This window comes from Aethalodelphis obliquidens, unplaced genomic scaffold (genome assembly GCF_003676395.1).
Source record: "Aethalodelphis obliquidens isolate GAN/ISIS:26980383/991018 unplaced genomic scaffold, ASM367639v1 scaffold3, whole genome shotgun sequence".
NCBI classification, from domain to species: Eukaryota; Metazoa; Chordata; class Mammalia; order Artiodactyla; family Delphinidae; genus Aethalodelphis; species Aethalodelphis obliquidens.
The window spans coordinates 49,187,716-49,205,631 of NW_020837947.1; the positions used below are offsets into that span (position 1 = coordinate 49,187,716).

At 53.6% G+C, this 17,916-nt stretch overlaps 1 protein-coding gene across 13 annotated transcripts; it reads left to right on the forward strand.

Moving 5' to 3' along the window:
- Positions 1–6,465: 6,465 nt before the first annotated feature.
- On the forward strand, positions 6,466–17,809 carry MICAL1 (microtubule associated monooxygenase, calponin and LIM domain containing 1). Of its 13 annotated transcripts, none has more exons than XM_027088891.1 (26): positions 6,526–6,573; positions 6,949–7,012; positions 8,100–8,401; positions 8,495–8,702; positions 8,982–9,086; positions 9,250–9,405; positions 9,516–9,671; positions 10,396–10,496; positions 11,234–11,491; positions 11,745–11,860; positions 12,063–12,189; positions 12,388–12,469; positions 13,063–13,210; positions 13,619–13,809; positions 14,072–14,163; positions 14,287–14,328; positions 14,561–14,644; positions 14,760–14,916; positions 15,233–15,309; positions 15,598–15,868; positions 15,985–16,079; positions 16,344–16,457; positions 16,582–16,675; positions 16,856–16,955; positions 17,069–17,142; positions 17,532–17,809. In XM_027088891.1, the coding sequence occupies exons 3-26, from the start codon at positions 8,144–8,146 to the stop codon at positions 17,678–17,680; spliced, it is 3,255 nt and encodes a 1,084-aa protein (XP_026944692.1). In that variant the 5' UTR covers positions 6,526–6,573; positions 6,949–7,012; positions 8,100–8,143; the 3' UTR covers positions 17,681–17,809. The 13 variants fall into 13 exon arrangements, with proteins under 13 accessions (XP_026944705.1, XP_026944692.1, XP_026944696.1 ...); XM_027088895.1 differs by having other exon boundaries at positions 6,528–6,573; positions 8,103–8,401; XM_027088904.1 differs by lacking the exon at positions 6,949–7,012 and having other exon boundaries at positions 6,466–6,573.
- Positions 17,810–17,916: the final 107 nt, after the last annotated feature.

The window sequence follows — 17,916 nt, forward strand, 5'->3', positions numbered from 1 at the left end:
ACACGTACGTAAAAATGTTTCTATTGTGTCTGAGAAATTGCTGGCTAATTGTTTCACAGCTTATTTTGTACTAAGCTTGCACAATTTAAATACTTGTTTTAATAAGTGCAGAAATACAAATGGTACTTCTTGGGGATTAGTAGAATATTGTGCTTTCAGACTGCTGAAACGACCTTGTCACTTTTGCAGGTGAATCTCTGGTTTTCTGTCAGTAGAGGGCTAGCCTTGGGAAGACTTGAGCTCTCGCCATCAAAATGAGCTGTTGTTCTTGTGCCTGGCCCTCTGTTTCTTGAAACTCCTCTTTCTACCTCTCCTCTGTGTATTTTTCTGCATTTGGTTCTTGTGTTGTAAACGTGAGCAACCGGTTAAATGATGCTGAGGAATGTGAGAGTCTCATTATAGATGCTTACACCTAGGTTTTCATAAATTGGAATAATAACAATATCTGGCACATATGGAGTCTTTACTGTAGGCCAGGAGGAAAGCCAGGTGTGTTAGGTCTGTATCTTAGGGCTTCTGAAACCTTTTCCATACCATGGTGCACAAAAAAGACTTATCCAGTACCCTTCAGTTAGAGGACTCCAGGCACCGCTGGCCATGACCGGCATATTAGTTTGCTAGGTAGGGCTGCTATAACAAATACGACAGACTGGGTGGCCTAAACGACAGAGATTTATTTTCTCACAATTCCGGAGGCTGAAAGTCTGAGATCAAGGTGTTGGCAGGATTGGTTTCTTCTGAGGCCTCCCATCCATCTTTTCCTCCCTGTGTCTTCACATGGGCTTCCTCTGTGTTTGTCCTAATTTCCTTATAAGGACACCACTCATACTGGATTAGGGCTCACCCCAGTGATCGCATTTTCACTTAGTTACCTCTTTAAAGGCACTACCTCCAAACAGTCATATTCTGAGGTACTGGGGGTTAGGACATCAACGTGAATTTGGTAGGGGGGACACAATTCAGCCAGTAACAACGACAGCTGGAGTGAGGCGGGAAGCAGTGTCTGGGACACACCTGTAACCCATTTGCAGCACAATCATATTTTACTTAATTCTCATGACATTCCTACGAGGTAATATTATTATGCCTGTTTTATGGATGAGAACACTGAGGCCCCAACAGATGAAGTCCGTTGCCTGAGTCACACAGTAAGTGGCAGAGCCAGAACTGGGGCACAGGGGTGGCTGCTTCCACCAGATGGGCTTAATACCATCAGCCTTTTGAAACTTTAAGCTGGGTTTCTCTTTACATATGATCTGCTTTATGTAATAGAACCTTTTAGACTAAAATTGAGGGTCTGTCTGAAATTTTAGCATACAATCATAAACTTTTTACATAGAACAATAATAGTAAAAGTTACAATCTTTGTACAGAAATGCAGTAACTACCATATTAATAATACTTAGGTCAGTATTTTACTACTATTCATTTAAAGCTTAATTGAAATTTACCAATTGGCTGTAAGTTACTACTAAAGCGAAAATGCTTTAATTAACCTGAACTTCTGTTTGAACTTTTTTTAAACTTCTGATTGAGGATATTTTATATTTTGGGCAGATTTACTTTATTTATTTATTTATTTATTTTTTGCGGTACGCTGGCCTCTCGCTGCTGTGGCCTCTCCCGCTGCGGAGCACAGGCTCCGGGCGCGCAGGCTCAGCGGCCATGGCTCACGGGCCCAGCTGCTCCGCGGCATGTGGGATCTTCCCGGACCGGGGCACGGACCCGTGTCCCCTGCATCGGCAGGCGGACTCTCAACCACTGCGCCACCAGGGAAGTCTGATTTACTTTATTTTTGTTACCCTTATAAATACTCAGGTAAAATTTCATCCTCAGTTTCCAAAGTAAAATAAGCCTAAACTCTCAAGAATTGAAAGAAAACGCTTTGTCTTGTTTTTGTAAAGAGCAGGTTTGGAGGAATTACCTCTAAAAAAGAAAAAAAATCCCCCTTGCCTTTTGTAAACAGCAGGTATAAAGGAATGACCTCTAAAAGAAGCTGGAATGTCACTGCGATAGTTTATCTTGCTTTCAAATTCTTTACACATAATTAAGCAACAAACACTTAAGTTGACTGGACTATGTGCACATATCACCATTCTCACTGGAAATGTACCAGAGTAGGAAAGCTTTTAGGTAACAAGTTTAGGTAACATTAGCAAGAGATCTTAGCTTTTTTCTTTTTTAATGTAAGTGAAAAATACTACTGTAATCCCTTTCTACTACTATGTAGAAAGGGAAAAATTTGAGCAGAGCTCAGGGAACTTCCCCGGTCTTAGAACATAGATTTATTATTTATTTTGAATTAATATCCATAATATTCGATTTAAAATATGGATTTGAAGATTTTCCAAATGAATAGTTTGGCTCTTGGTTTTACTTCATTTGTATTTTATCCTTGTTAGATGAAAAGTTAAACTGAAGTGTCCTTAGGCTAAATTAGGGATATAAACAAGAATGTTTACATTTTAAAAATCTACCTCTCATAGATAATTCTAGTATGATTAAGTGGCTTCTGAACAGATTTTCCTATAATCTTAATGTTTGAAGTATGAAAGTACTCTCATAACAAAAATATGGGAAAGTAAACAGATCTTGAACATATTTGTATTTTTAATCTTTGTCGCCTGTGTTATCTCGGAGTCTGTGCAATCATCACACTTTGACTTCTGGGGAAGGTATTTGAATAAAAAGCGGCATATAGAGGATAAAGTTGCAGGGAAGGGTAAGAAAGAATGAGAAACTGAAATTTTCGATTCTCTCACTCTTACCAGCCAAGAAAGAAGGCTGGGAGTCATTCTTGATGGGCCCCTCCTCACCCCCACTCCCAATCCGTCATCAAGTTATGTCAGTTTCATCTCAAACTATATTTTGAGTCCATCCACTTCTCAATCCCAACTGCTACACCATCACCATATCCTCTTGCCTGGACTCCTGCCAAGGCCTGCCTTTCTTCCCCTCCCCCACCCATTTCTCTGCTGGAAATGGTGATCTGTCTGGGCTTACCATTGTGCCCATAGCATCAAGCAGAGTGCCTTGCTAAGTGCGTGGATATCATGTTATTAACGCAAACACGATCGTTATCTCTGCTCTGCTTACAATCCTGCAGTTTCGCACTGCACTCAGAATAAAATCCCCAACCCATCTTCCTCTTGGGTCCCTTCCCCATTCTCACTTCCAACCACACTGTCTTCCTAGCTGTTCCCCAAACATACCCAGCAACTTCCTGCCTTAGGCTTTAAGGCAGGCAGTGTCTCAGGCTTGAAAGGTTTCTTCCCCCTACTCTCTGTCTCACTAACGTCTGCACATCTGTCAGAATTCAGTTCAAGTGTTGCTTCCTCACCCTCTAATCCTCCCTGACCCTCTGATCTCAATCAAGCCACACTTTCATATCCGTCCACAGCACGCTACACTTTGGTCTCAGCTGATAATTATTTTTACATTAGGAGCTGTGTCTGCCTGGTTACACTGCAGCCATGGCTCCTGACCCAGGACCATGGCTGTGGTATTTGAACACGCGGACCTACAGGTGTAAAGTCATATATAGGGTGGCTTAGAACCGTCACCTGCGGTGCTAGGGATCTAGTTTCCGACTCCAGGCTCAGGAGATGAAAGGTTAGGAGGTGAAGTAAGGATGGCATTGCAGGAAGACAGAACATGATGTGGATTAGAGGAAAGGGATCCTGTTTTAATGGCTCAGGTTTTTGACCTAGGCCACTGCTGGAGTGATTATTTGCAAAAACATTAGAATGTGATTCTTTTTTTTTTTTAAGAAGATGGGGGTAGGAGTTTAATTTATTTATTTTGCTGTGTTGGGTCTTCGTTTCTGTGCGAGGGCTTCCTCTAGTTGTGGCAAGCGGGGGCCACTCTTTCATCGCGGTACGCGGGCCTCTCACTATCGCGGCCTCTCCTGTTGTGGAGCACAGGCTCCAGATGCGCAGGCTCAGTAGTTGTGGCTCATGGGCCTAGTTGCTCTGCGCCATGTGGGATCCTCCCAGACCAAGGCTCGAACCCGTGTCCCCTGCATTAGCAGGCAGACTCCCAACTACTGCGCCACCAAGGAAGTCCTAGAATGTGATTCTTTTAAAACTAACTTTTTGTGGAATTCCCTGTCAGTCCAGTGGTTAGGACTCGGCACTTCCACTGCCAAGGCCCCGGGTTCGATCCGTGGTCAGGGAACTAAGATCCCACAAGCTGTGTCGCATGACCAAAAAACCACAAACTGACTTTGCACGTATCAACCACTTATTTGACCCAATATGAATTAGCCAGTGTGTTTGTGCCAGTATTTTTAGTTTCATATACACATATAATGTGGATCATGACTCAAGATTCTAATTAAGAAGAGAAACACTTGTAGATAAATAATAATTTATTCTTTTAGTTTTATTAGAGGTCTTTTTTTTTTTTTTTGAAGAAAATCTAAATAGAACTTGTTTTGGGCCTTCTGGACTATACATTTCTTAGAGTAACCAACATTGAATAATAGGATTTTAGAATCAAAATGGGTTGATGAGGTTGAGTAATTAAACTGCCTCCATTTAGATTTAAGACTGAAGCATGGTGGTTGGTGACTTTTCAAGGTTACGTAAGTTTGTATGAAGCAAAGCTGGCATCTGGCCAGATCTTCTAGATTACAAACCAACATATTCCCCATTGATCTTTGCTCCACTGTGTATCTTTAATTAACATAAAGTGAAACTCCCAAGTCAGCCGTTTTTTAAGCATTGATGAAGTCATTATTGTTCTGTGATCTCTTTTAAAGACAAATTTTACCATCTGCCATTCAGAGAGCCACACAACCCTGCCTGGCTGAGACCACAAGTCACTGAGTCAAGGGCCCCTGCTGGGCCTCAGCTAATCCACTAAATCAGCGCAGCTGCTTATTTACCATCAGCTAATGAAAGGGAAATGGAGTGATTCTAAAAGCCTGGTAACCCATTCAGACTGGGCTTTAGAACCCTTCTTACACTATGTATTTAAATACAGGTATGTCCTCCATTTAGATATTTGGCAAATTGTTTTCAAGCCAAATAACTAGTCATACTCAACTAGTCATACTCAAGAGCTAGAATGGGTCCAACTGGGAGGCTGTCCTAGTTTCCTGAGCCTGACCTGGCTGAATTCAGGCCTCTCCTGGCAGAGAGCAGGCATTTCCCCTTCCCTGCCTGCTTCTCAGCTCAAGCTGGGAGCAGTATAAGTATACAGGTCTTGCTTGTTCTCAGAGGGTTTCCAGACAAAATGCAAAGTGAGAATAAAGAGAAGGGAAGAGCCATAGGGTAACCATCTTTTTTCTGTCCCTGGATCTCAAGGGGAGGACCCTCCCATTCATTCCTCTGTTTTGTTAGTGTTTATTATGTCACTTCTTCTAAACAAGAAACAGCTTCTACGATGCCAGCCTTTCATTTGTCACATTGGATCAACACTGGTGTAGTGGAGTCCAGATAGACCTGGGTTCCATACCAGCTCTGCCACTTGCTGTGTAACTTTGTTGCGGGTCACAGAACCTCTGTGACCCTCGGTTTCCTTTTCAGTAAAGTGGGACTCATGTGATCACTGAGATTAAGGTAATATTCATGGTAGATGCTTAACAAATGAGATTGATGTTTTATTAATATTAACTAGTTGAATGACCTTGGAAGAGTACCTTCACATTCAGCTGTTTCCTTATGGGGAATATGAGGAAGTTGATCCCAAAGGTCTCTCAAGCCCTTTTCAGCACTGACAGCTCTGTGGGTCCTTTCTCCAAGGCATTCTTGAATATTGGGGAACTAGCCTCTCACCCAAACACCCCTCTCATTTCCGCCGGTCTAGTACCCTCACGCCCAAGACCCTCTTGCCCGCTCACTCATGCCGCTGTGGAAGCTGCAGATTGCCGAGTTTCCAGGGCTCTAAATCCGTGCCGGTTGCCCGCAGCCCAGGTCTAGAGGCAGACTGGTTGCAGGGGAGGCGGACCCCGAGCTTGGATCCATCGTGGGGCGCCCGGGCCGTGGATCTCCTGGTAGGAGAGGTGAGGAGGACGCAGATGCTACCTACGGATCCAACAGCTTCTGCAAACTTCTTGCCCAATCCGAGCGCCCTCTCCGCCCAGTTCTCGGGGGGCGGCTGCGCAGTACGTACTGCGCAAGGGCGGGTGGCCTCGCCCTCCCGGGAAGCGCTAGCTTTCAGGCGCAGGCTCTGAGAAGGAGCCAGAGGCCGCGGGTGCGCAGTAGGGCTCCGGATGCCTCCGACCCGCTTCTCATTGGCCCCCACCAGGCGGGGCCCGGGTCTTCGGCCCTCAGGCGGAAAGCGGCGCCGGCTGCGCCACGCCCTCGGGCACCACCCTGCAGCCATGGGCGGGCCCTTGGCTGCCCCCAGCCGGGAAACGCCGGGTAATGAGATGCTAATGAGGCGCGAATAAAGCCTCTGCGGGCCGCGTGCCCTGGTGCGGGAGCCTACACACTGCGTGCTGCCCTGTAATCCCGGCATTTGGTCCGCGCCTCCTCCAACTCCCTTCCTCCGTCCCCGTCCCCCAACCCGCCGGACTGGGACGCCCGCCTGGCAGGAAGCGGCCCCTACGGGCTTCCGAGCCCCCGGGTAAGTTGTCCAGCTGCGCCAAATGTGCGGCCCCCGCCCGCGGAGGCCCGGGGTAGGAGTAGGGATGCGCCTCCGGGGAAATGTGGCTCGCGGCGCTCCTGAATTCCGCCTGGCCGGTCCGGCCCGTCTCTCTGCACCTCCGTCCTGCTCAGCCCCTCTCCAAACTGTACGGTCTGGAGTGTGAGTACCCCCGACCCCCGCTGCCAGTGGTCCAGCTCCCTCTCCATCCTTCCAGACCGGTCCACCCCTCGCACATTATTTGTCCTGGTGTTTCCAGGTTGGGTCCCCCCTCTCCCCACTTCGCCGAGGTCTTCCTCCTCCCACCCCCTAAGAGAGACCTTCGGCCTTCTTGACGTTCCGTCCGCCCCCATCCAGGTGACCTGCGGCGACGATTTTCATCTCCTGCTTCGGCCCGGCCGCTGGGTTCGGGCAGGGACCGGTGAGGCGACCGAGCAGCGTGAGGGGGATCAGCCCAAGGATCTCCCCCCATGAGTGCCACCCTCCTACTCGAACTCCCCCGTGGGCAGTTCTCCAGGAATCCCCGTGCCCTCTGATTCCTCCGGGTCCCAGCGTGAGAAAGGTCTCTCCAACACCCCTCAAGTTGCGTGGGGGCCCGAGCGAGGGAGAAGGGGACAAAGGGAGGCCTTGTTTCGGGAGATTCCTGGGAGAGCATGCAGGGATGGGGTGGGGCGTCAATGGGAGTGAGAGGAAGCTGGGAGGGGCGAACCCTGCTGCCCTGTCGCCCCCGCAGTCCCCCAGCCGTACTGTGGCCCACTGGAGCAGTGGCAAGTCACAAGGGAAGTATTTTGACCACAGTGAGTCAGAAATAGACCCAGTTGTGTGTTACTCAGTCAGATGCAACATCCTGGGGCTGTTCCGTGCAGTATTTTGGTGGTGGGAAGTGGAACCTACAGGGTTAGAGACCATCTCCTCCCCGTGGTGAGGCAATGAGCAGCGCTAAGGAGGAGAACTTTGCCCCTGGCATAAGATGCACGCCACACCCAGCGTCACACTGAGTCCCTCGTGGGTGCTGGGCACAGGGAGGCTTGGGGTGAGATAGGGCAGTACATGTGCCTAGCAGCTGGGGTTGCCGGTGTTAGATCTGTCCCTGTCTGTACTGCACGGAAAGCTCTCTTCCTGGGCACCCTGCCCTCTTCACATCCGAGAAATTACCCGTGCTCTGCTTCCAGGGCCCCGAGAAGGCAGGGTAAGAATTCCTGTCCCCTGGGCCCCAGAGATGGAGCAGGGCTTGGAGATCCCTGAGCAAGAAGGCTGAGCTGGAGGCTCCCTGGCTTTCCGCGTGCCCTCTGTGCCCAGGACTGCTGATTTTTCATTTCCAAATTTGGCAAATTTCACTTGGAGTGGAAGGGATAGCAGTTGTCACTGGAGCAGCTGGCAGAGAGCAGCAGAGCCAATCAGGGTTGGACCTGGAGCTCCCTGGGGATACCAGACTTTCTTCTCCTCCCCTTCCTTTTCCCTTCCTCCTTTCTCCAGCCTCTTCCCTTCTCTTCCTTCCTTCTCTCCAGCAGCCACGTGCCCCTGCCCCTCCCTGGGAGCCTCCGAGGTCTCCATGGCCTCACCCACCTCCATCAACCCAGCACATGCCCACTTTGAGAGCGTCCTGCAGGCCCAGCTGTGCCAGGATGTGCTGAGCAGCTTCCAGGGGCTATGCAGGGCCCTGGGGCTGGAGCCCGGTGGGGGGCTGCCCCAGTACCACAAGATCAAGGCCCAGCTCAACTACTGGAGTGCCAAGTCGCTGTGGGCCAAGCTGGACAAGAGAGCAAGCCAGCCTGTCTACCAGCAGGGCCGGGCCTGCACCGGCACTAAGGTGGGTACCCGGTGCCTGGGATGGGGCCTGGAGAGTGGGGGAAGTCAGAGGAGGGGCCAGATGCCATGCCGATGCTGCCTTGTGTGTTCGCAGTGCCTGGTGGTGGGTGCTGGACCTTGTGGGCTGCGGGCTGCTGTGGAGCTGGCGATGCTTGGGGCCCGAGTGGTGCTGGTGGAAAAGCGCACCAAGTTCTCTCGTCACAACGTGCTCCACCTCTGGCCCTTCACTATCCATGACCTTCGGGCACTCGGCGCCAAGAAGTTCTATGGGCGCTTCTGCACAGGCTCCCTGGACCACATCAGTGAGCACCATGTGGTGGCCTGGAGGGGCGGGTGAGCCTGGACCTAGAGACAGGCCAGTGGAGGGGGTCAGGGGGCTGCTGCTGGGCCGGCCAAGAGGCAGGGTGGATAAGATTCACTTCAGCCAGGCGGCTTTCAGGACTCAGGGCCCTCACCTGTAAAATGGGCAGTTGGACTGAGTGATTTCTAAGACCTTCTCCGGCTCTGACCAGGAACACACTGGTGCTTGGGAAGGCTGTGGGAACCTGGGGTCCCTGTTCCTAATGTCCTCTCCCTTCCAGGCATCCGGCAACTTCAGCTGCTTTTGTTGAAAGTTGCATTACTGCTGGGGGTGGAAATTCACTGGGGTGTCACTTTCACTGGCCTTCAGCCCCCTCCCAGAAAGGGTAAGGACTTCTCTGCTCCCGAGGACCCCCAAGTATTTTTTTCCTTACCTACTTTCCGTGGCTGTTGTGAAGGTGTAATTTGATAGTGTGTCATTGCTTTCTAAACCATAAAGCCCTTTAAACGTTTATTTAATTATTTCACTGGATTGTCCTGGGAATACAGGGGCCCCTTCAGATTTCCACACCTTTGTGCCACTCACACCCTCTGCCCCAGGGAGTGGTTGGCGTGCCCAGCTCCAGCCCAGCCCCCCAGCCCAACTGGCCAACTATGAATTTGATGTCCTCATCTCTGCAGCTGGAGGTAAATTCGTCCCTGAAGGTGAGTGATCCCTTCCCTCGAAGAAGCCAGCATCTTGAGCTCCTTGTGGGCCTTTCTAGGCTGTTACACCAGTCGTCCTCCTGCCACCACCCCCCTGTCCCCACCTCTAGGCTTCACAGTGCGGGAAATGCGTGGCAAACTGGCCATTGGCATCACGGCCAACTTTGTGAACGGGCGCACGGTGGAAGAGACACAGGTGCCCGAGATCAGCGGCGTGGCCAGGATCTACAACCAGAGCTTCTTCCAGAGCCTGCTTAAAGCCACAGGTCAGGACCACCCTCACAGGGTTTGCCCCCCTCGTGCCTCACTGTGGCCTGCCTCCCACCTCTCCCTCTCAGACCTGTCCACAGTCCAAGGAATCCTGTACTTTTCCATCTTTGTGGTCATGGCAGCAAAGAACTTGAGCCCCCAGGGATTCAGCAGCCACAGCCCCACTCAGCCACCCAGCATGACGAGTCTTAGAAATCTCTCGCAAAATGCATGGGATTTTGCTTTGTGCTTCTTTACATATGCTTTAATATAAAAATGCTATATAACCTGCTGTATAAAAAATAAATAAAATAAAATTCAGGAATTCAAAAAAACAAAGCAAAACAAAATGCTATATATTCAAAATGAAAGTGGTACTTCCAGAAGATGCCCTATGGTTACTTTGGCTTCGCACTGCCACGCCCCCTGGAGTGTGCACATCCCGGTCGGAGAAGCCGGGCTGTCCTCTGCAAGCCTGTGGACTATGTGGTGCACATCGCCCAGCTGCCACCCCACCCAAGTTTCTCATTTTGCTCCACACCTTTAGGCCTCCTGGGCCTGGGACAGATGGTCCGCTGTGCCACCAGAACTCATGGGCCCCCCCTGTGTGTGTGTGGGTAGAGGTGCTGCTGCAGGCTGAGCTGTGATCCCAGCTCTCAGAGGTCAAGCATGGCTGGGGTATTTGGAGAGGTGACACATGATGACGAGGCACATTCCTCGTACCCTGCCCTATCCCCACAGGCATTGATCTGGAGAACATCGTGTACTACAAGGATGACACCCACTACTTTGTGATGACAGCCAAGAAGCAGTGCCTGCTACGGCTGGGGGTGCTGCGTCAGGTGGGGCCCGGGCCCAGGCAGGGAGGGGCTGGGTGGTGGGCCCTGGGAGGTAGGGGCCAGGCCTGGACACAGTCTCTCCTTGGGTGTGGAGGGAGTCCCTCCTCTCTGCGATGGCGCTTCCTCCACCTCGATAAGCTCTTCTCCCCTGGGACTTACGTGGCAACCTGAATCATATTCTGGGCTAAACACCTTATACCAGCCACAGGACTACACAACGTAAGCTCCATGAGGGCAGGGGTTTTGTCCGTCTCTTGTTTACTGATGATTCCCAGTGCCTAGAATGGTGCCTGCTATGTAGTAAGCACCCTGAAAGTATTTGCTGAATGAACTAGTTGAACACCTACTATGTGATAGGTACTTTGTTGAGTTTTATGTTCATTTTCTCACCTAATCCACACGAGTACCTTGAGAAGTTAGGTACGTTATCTCTAAATGATGGGGAAACAGGCTCTGAGAAGTTCAGTGACTTGTCCAAAGCAGGTGTATGGTAACAGTAATGATACTGGGCCTTGGAGGCAGGGTGGGACCTGGGACCCCCAGCGAGCGGCAGGCTGAGAGTTGAGGACAGGGCTCGAGTGTGGGAGGCTGGACATTCAAATTCTCCTCCCAGCTCAGCCTTCAACTGCTGTATAGTCTGGGGAAGCCCGTTCCTGGGGCCTCAGGATGTGTACCTTCTACACCTAAGGGGATGTGATGGCCCAACTGACCCTGCTGGTTCTGATCTGTTGGCCACATAGGACTGGCCGGAGACCGACCGGCTGCTGGGCAGCGCCAACGTGGCGCCCGAGGCTTTGCAGCGCTTTGCTCGGGCAGCTGCCGACTTCGCCACCCACGGCAAGCTTGGGAAGCTGGAGTTTGCCCAGGATGCCCACGGGCGGCCCGACGTCTCTGCCTTTGACTTCACAAGCATGATGCGGGCAGAGAGCTCTGCTCGGGTACAGGAGAAGCATGGCGCCCGCCTGCTGCTGGGGCTGGTTGGGGACTGCCTGGTGGAGGTGAGGGGTCAGTGTTCACTGATTGGGGAGGGGCTCTCCGGACCCCTTGTGAGGAGGCACAGGGGTTCCCTGGCTGGGGGAGGAAGCAGCCTCGTGGGAAGGAGGGGGTATAAAAAGGTCTGCTTCCTGTAAGGAGGAGCAGAAGGTGGCTTGGTGTGTCAGGGCTCCCTCTGCTATGGCCCTGCAGTCATCTGGGCGTGGACACCCTTGTTGGACTCTCCCTGAACTGTTTCCTATCCTTCTGCCCCTACAGCCCTTCTGGCCCCTGGGCACTGGAGTGGCCCGGGGCTTTTTGGCAGCCTTTGACGCCGCCTGGATGGTGAAGCGCTGGGCAGAGGGCGCTGGGCCCCTAGAGGTGTTGGCAGAGAGGTGAGGCCTGAATTGGGGAGTTGGGGGGCGGGGTGGGGGCAGGGTTGGGTATAGGACAAGAGTCAGGAGTAGGGTCGGGGATGCTGGTTGAGTAGATGGGGGCGTAGAGAAAAGAGAACGAAGGAAAGGCCTGGCACTTCTGGAGGGGTGGGTGCTGATGGTGCCCTCCCACTTGTGCCCGATCCCGCCCTCATCTCCCCAGAGAGAGCTTGTACCAGCTCCTGTCACAGACATCCCCAGAAAACATGCACCGCAATGTGGCCCAGTATGGGCTGGACCCAGCCTCCCGCTATCCCAACCTGAACCTCCGGGCCGTGACCCCCAGTCAGGTCAGAACCCCTGGCACCACCCACCAAGACTTCCTGGGTCAGCTCCTGCACCCCAGGTCAGGCCTTCCCTCCTGTGGTCTGCCCAGTCCCTGCCCTGCGGGTGAGTCCCACCCAGGCAGCCCCTCCCCCATGGACTGGGGAGGGCGGCGGGGGTGTGTGTGGTCCGCCTGCCTGGAGACCTGAAAGGGGCTGCCTTAGGTACGAGACCTGTATGATGTGGAGGCCAAGGAGCCTGTGCAGAGAATGAGTGACAAGACAGACTCAAGAAAGCCGGCCACTGGTGAGCAGGCCTTCCTCCGGGGCCATGTCCAAAATATTTACCAAGCAGTGAGGCACGAGCACCAATGATCAGAACAGTGGTAGACGCTGGTGGCAGGGAGCAGGGTGCTGGAGCACTGCTGGGTGGTGGAGATGTTTGGGGCCTCCTGGAGAGTTCAGGGCAGTGGGGTGCTCAGCAGCAGCCATTTGCCAACTTGTGTGGAGTATTTCAGCACTCTAACAGCCGCTGTAACGCAGCAGCTGGATGGCAGCGGAGCTGCACTGTTCTCAGCTGTCTGCCCCTTCCCGCCTTGCAGACCCCAAACCTGCCTCTCCTTTTAATCTCTGGGCCTCCCTTGCCCCTCAGCTCATAGCCTGCTGCCCTCTCTGTGGCCAGCAGTGGTTTCACTCTATTCATTCCCCTACTTTATTGCCAGAAAGATTTTTTCAAATGAGAAAACTGGGATGAAGGAGGTGCTGCTGACAGTGAGTGTTAGGCTGGTGCCCAGTAGGCGTGGGTCCCTGCTTCCCCCTCCCATATAGACCCCGCACCCAGCAGCTGGGCTCTCTCTGCGGGCCCTGGTGCCTTCAGTACAGCGTGGCTTCCTCTCCTAGGGTCGGTGGCCACCCAGGAGGAGCTGCTACACTGGTGCCAGGAGCAGACGGCTGGGTACCCAGGGGTCCACGTCACCGACCTGTCTTCCTCCTGGGCGGATGGGCTGGCTCTGTGTGCCCTCGTGCACCGGCTGCGGCCCGGCCTGCTGTGAGTCAGGCATTGGGCTTGGGGGTCCCTGATAGCTCCTCCCTCTCTAGGCAGTGTGGAATGGTGGGCGATCACTGTGTAGGAGTTAGCACACCCAGCTGCGTCCCAGGCCACCCCTTGCTAATAATCCTGCTCTAGTCACTTTGCTTCCCTAGAGATAGATTTCCTGCCTGACTCTGCCTGCCCATGAGAATCAAATGCATTCAATACGGAGAGCTTTGTGAGTGGTAGAAGCCCCCCAAGGCCAGATGCTGTTGTCATGGGAGGGGTGGGGGGTAGGTAGCACAGAGAATAAAAACCCTTTATGCCCTCTCCTCCCTTTCCCAGTGTCCCTCCCCTACTGCTCTCTCCCCCTTCCATGGGGCAAGTTCTGGTCTCCCACTGGCCTTTCTCCCTGACGCCCCACAGGGAACCCTCAGAGCTGCAGGGAGTCGGGGCTCTGGAAGCGACTTCTTGGGCGCTGAAGATGGCAGAGCATGAGCTGGGCATCACGCCCGTGTTGTCCGCACAGGCAATGGTGGCAGGGAATGACCCACTGGGCCTCATTGCCTACCTCAGCCACTTCCATAGTGCCTTCAAGAGCACACCTCACAACCCAGGTGACCCGGAGGTGGGGAGGACGGGGTGGAGTGAAGAGGGAGAGAGAGAGAGAGAGAGAGAGAGAGAGAGAGAGAGAGAGTGTGTGTGTGTGTGTGTGTGTGTGTGTGAAGAGGGAGTGTGTGTGTGTGTGTGTGAGTGTGAGTGAGCGTGCCCTCTACGGGACAGCCTGGGAGAGGTATCCTCTATCCTTCTGGGCTGGCACATAGCTGTCTGTTCTGGGGGGTACTGTATCGGCCCCCTATCTACCCTGATTTTCCCCAGCAGGCCCAGTCAGCCAAGGCTCCCCAGGCACTGCCAGCGCTGTGCTGTTCCTTGGCAAACTGCAGAGAACCCTGCAACGGACCCGGGCCCAGGTGGGGAGTTTGGGTGGGGTTGGCCTGGGCAGTGGGTTCCTTGTGGGGATCCCTGGGGTGATGAGGATGTTCAGAATGGGGGAAGGGGAGAACTGGGGGCTCAGAACGTAGGACTTCTTGCAGGGAAATGGGGAGGATGCTGGTGGCAAGAAGCCTCGTGTGGAGGTAAATGCACGCAGGGGCCGGACAGTCCCTTCCCTGAGGTACTCTTTCCCATATCCTGTCCCCCCAGGCCTTGCTCGCCACCCCAGCTCCTTGTAACCTCCCCCCGCACCATCCAGTCTCGCTTCCTAGTCTCACTCCCTATCCCTTCCAGTCCTTTCTATTCATCTGTACACATGGACTCCCCAGCTGATCCTGCCCCTCTGCCTCTGGGCCTGAGCACTTACCTTTTTAGGTAGAGGCTGAGACCCCAAGTACTGAGGAGCCACCTGTCTCAGAGCCTGATGTACCGGTGACACCCCCATCCCAATACCAGGAGGTGAGAACAGGGGCCCTGTCTGCAGGCAGAGGCCTTGGAAGGGCAGGGAGGGGAAGGGAAAAACTTGGCAGCTGCCTCGGACTCCAGCTGACCTGCGGCCTGGGGGTTGGTGCAGGCCAGTGCCGAGGATCTGTGTGCACTGTGTGGGGAACACCTCTATATCCTGGAACGCCTCTGTGCCAATGGCCGTTTCTTCCACCGGAGCTGCTTCCGTTGCCATATCTGTGAGGCCACATTATGGCCAAGTGGCTACGGGCAGCACCCAGGAGATGGTGAGTGGGCCTGGGAGGCATTCAGAGGGACTCTGGGTCTGGCCCTGCTTGGGGGGGCCAGGAGCTTGAAGGTGGAGGGGAACCGGGGTGCTGGGCATGAGGTAGAAGCAGGCTGAAGATGACACTTTCTTCTCCTGAGCTCCGTCTCCTCTGTCCCCTCCAAAGCCCCAAATGCGGGGTTCTGAGAAGCCAGGAGGCTGGTAGAAATTTATCAGCCAATGCAGAGGCCTGTCACCCCCACCTTCCCTGATAAACCGAACATCTGTTCACCGGGCTGCCTGCATCTGATGGCTCCTCCCCTCTCCCGCCTTCCCAGGACATTTTTACTGCCTCCAGCACCTGCCCCAGCCAGGCCACAAAGAGGATAGCAGCGACAGAGGCCCTGAGAGTCAGGTAAAAGCTGTGGAAGTGTGGGATGGAGGGTGGGAAGGAGGAAAGGGCTCTCTAAGCCCGAGACTTTGCTGGGGGTAACTGAATGTTCTCCACTAGCGTAAACTGCATGATGGCAGGGATCTCTGTACCGTCTTACTTGTTGATGAATCCCAAGTATCTAGAACACTGCCTCACACTGTTCGGTAGACGGCATAAATGAATGAACGCCAGGGCCCACATCTGTCTCAAGGGGCTGCCTCAACCCACCCTGGCCAGGTCACTGACCAGAGCATATGGTGGCTCTTCTAGGACCTTCCGACACACAGTGAGAATAACATGCCATCACGCCCCTCGATTCCCGGGGCCCCCCAGGAGGGGACCACTCCTGTCCCAAGCCAGCCCACCCGTCAGCTGATCCGCCTCTCCAGCCCAGAACGCCAGCGGTTATCCTCCCTTCATCTCATCCCTGACCCGGAAATGGAGGCTCCACCCAAGCCGCCCCGAAGCTGCTCCGTCTTGGCCCGCCAGGCCCTAGAGGGAAGCTTTGTGGGCTGGGGAATGCCAGTCCAGAGCCCTCAAGGTAGCTGCTGGCCCAGGGTGGGGATGGGAGGGTGGTATTCGGATTCTTGGACGGGGATGTGGGGAATGGGGAGGGAGGTCCTGCGGATCTCAGCCCATATCCACTTCTCTGCTCAGTTCTTGTGGCCGTGGAGAAGGAGGAAGAAGAGAGTCCCTGCTCCAGTGACGAGGAAGCAGAGGAAGACGTGCCATTGGACTCAGACACAGAACAGGTGAGTGGGAGGAACCTGGCCACCTATTCTGCCCAAGCCAGCACACATCCACTAAATATACCCTGGCCCCTGCCCGGGAGAAACCCACAGCACCCATCCTCTTGAGCCCAAATGACTCTGAATGTCTTCTCACCCAGGCTGACTCTTTCATGTCTCTAGGCCTCCACCTTTTCTATCAGAACTTATCCCACTTCCAGCCCAGGGTCTTTCTGGTCCCTTTCAAATGCAGCTTTCCCAACCCCTATCCACCTGACCCTGTCATAGGTTCTGTGGAACTTGGCTAAGAACTCTGGCACCATGAACAGTTACCCAACGTGGCGTCGGACTCTGCTGCGCCGTGCTAAGGAGGAGGAGATGAAGCGGTTCTGCAAGGCTCAGGTGCGGCCTAGGGGTTCCCGGAGGTTCTAACGGGATCAGGGTTCTGAGACTGGGGATCAGAGCTCCTCCGGGACTCTGTTCTTGAGCAATCTGCAGACTCCTGGGCCTACTGTCTTGTACTCAGGCCATCCAACGGCGACAAAATGAGATCGAGGCTGCCCTGAGGGAGCTGGAGGCCAAGGGCACGGAGCTGGAGCTGGCTTTGAGGAGCCGGAGCAGTGAGTGAAGACAGGGAGGATAAATGAGCCTAGGACACCTCTGCCTCCTGGCCCTGTGTTCCACCCCCAGCGACCCCCAGACTACCAGGCTGTGGCCCACAGCAGGTTCTGTTCCTCATGCCGTGATTCCTGTGACCCTCCTTAGAAGCCTGACTGGCCCCTCTTCTTCCTTCTTGTCAGGTTCCCCCGAACAGCAAAAGGCACTATGGCTAGAACAGTTGCTACAGCTTGTTCAGAAGAAAAATAGCCTGGTGGCCGAGGAGGCTGAGCTCATGATCACGTAAGGGGTGTCGGAGTTGGGGCGTGGGGGGCAATGGCGTGTGAGCCAGGCCCCACAGCCAGGTCTTTGGTCACCCTAGACACCTGTGCCTTTTCTATCCCTGCCCCCCACAGGGTGCAGGAGCTGAATTTGGAGGAGAAACAGTGGCAGCTGGACCAAGAACTGCGAACCTACATGAACCGGGAAGGTAGGTGGGATGTGGGGAGAGGCTGGTATTTGCACAAGCCTCGTGATCTCAGATACTGCCCAGGCAACAGTCCTCTAGTCTGAGTACCTCTGAGGCTGAACTGCCTTTTGAATTGCTTCTTGAACTGCAGGAAGCCAGAGGATGGGCTCCAGGCCCACATTCTGCGCCTTCAGTTCAATCACAGCTGCACAACTGGGCTTTTACACAAGATTCCTTTAAAAGTGGTGCTGCTGCTAAACAATGCTAGAGAACCATTAGTGTTGATAAACCAAATTCAGAGTGGGAAGCAGCTGGGGTTGTAGAAGTCACACAGGCCGGGATTAGGTTGTGCCTCTCCTGCCGTCCTCCCCGTTCTCTGTTCTCTAAGTAAGTCTCACCCCTCCCTTCAGAAACCCTGAAGACAGCTGCTGACCGGCAGGCTGAGGACCAGGTCCTGAGGAAGCTAGTGGACGTGGTGAACCAGCGAGATGCCCTCATCCGCTTCCAGGAGGAGCGCAGGCTCAGTGAGCTGGCCTCGGGGCCAGGGCCCCAGGGCTAGAAGAGGGTAGGCTGCCTGTCTTCTTCTCTGCAAGGAAGACTGCCTCACCCCAGGTCAGTGCCACCCTGTTCATCAGGGCTGCCTGGGAGAGGCCTCACTGTTTACAATAAAAAAGGCTTCTGCCGTAAACAGGACTTTGGCTGCCTACGGGGGGAGGTGGGGGAGTGTGCAGGGAGGGCAGCTGTGTAGGAGCCTGAAGGTCTACACTGTGACAATCACACCGACCCTTGGCCCCA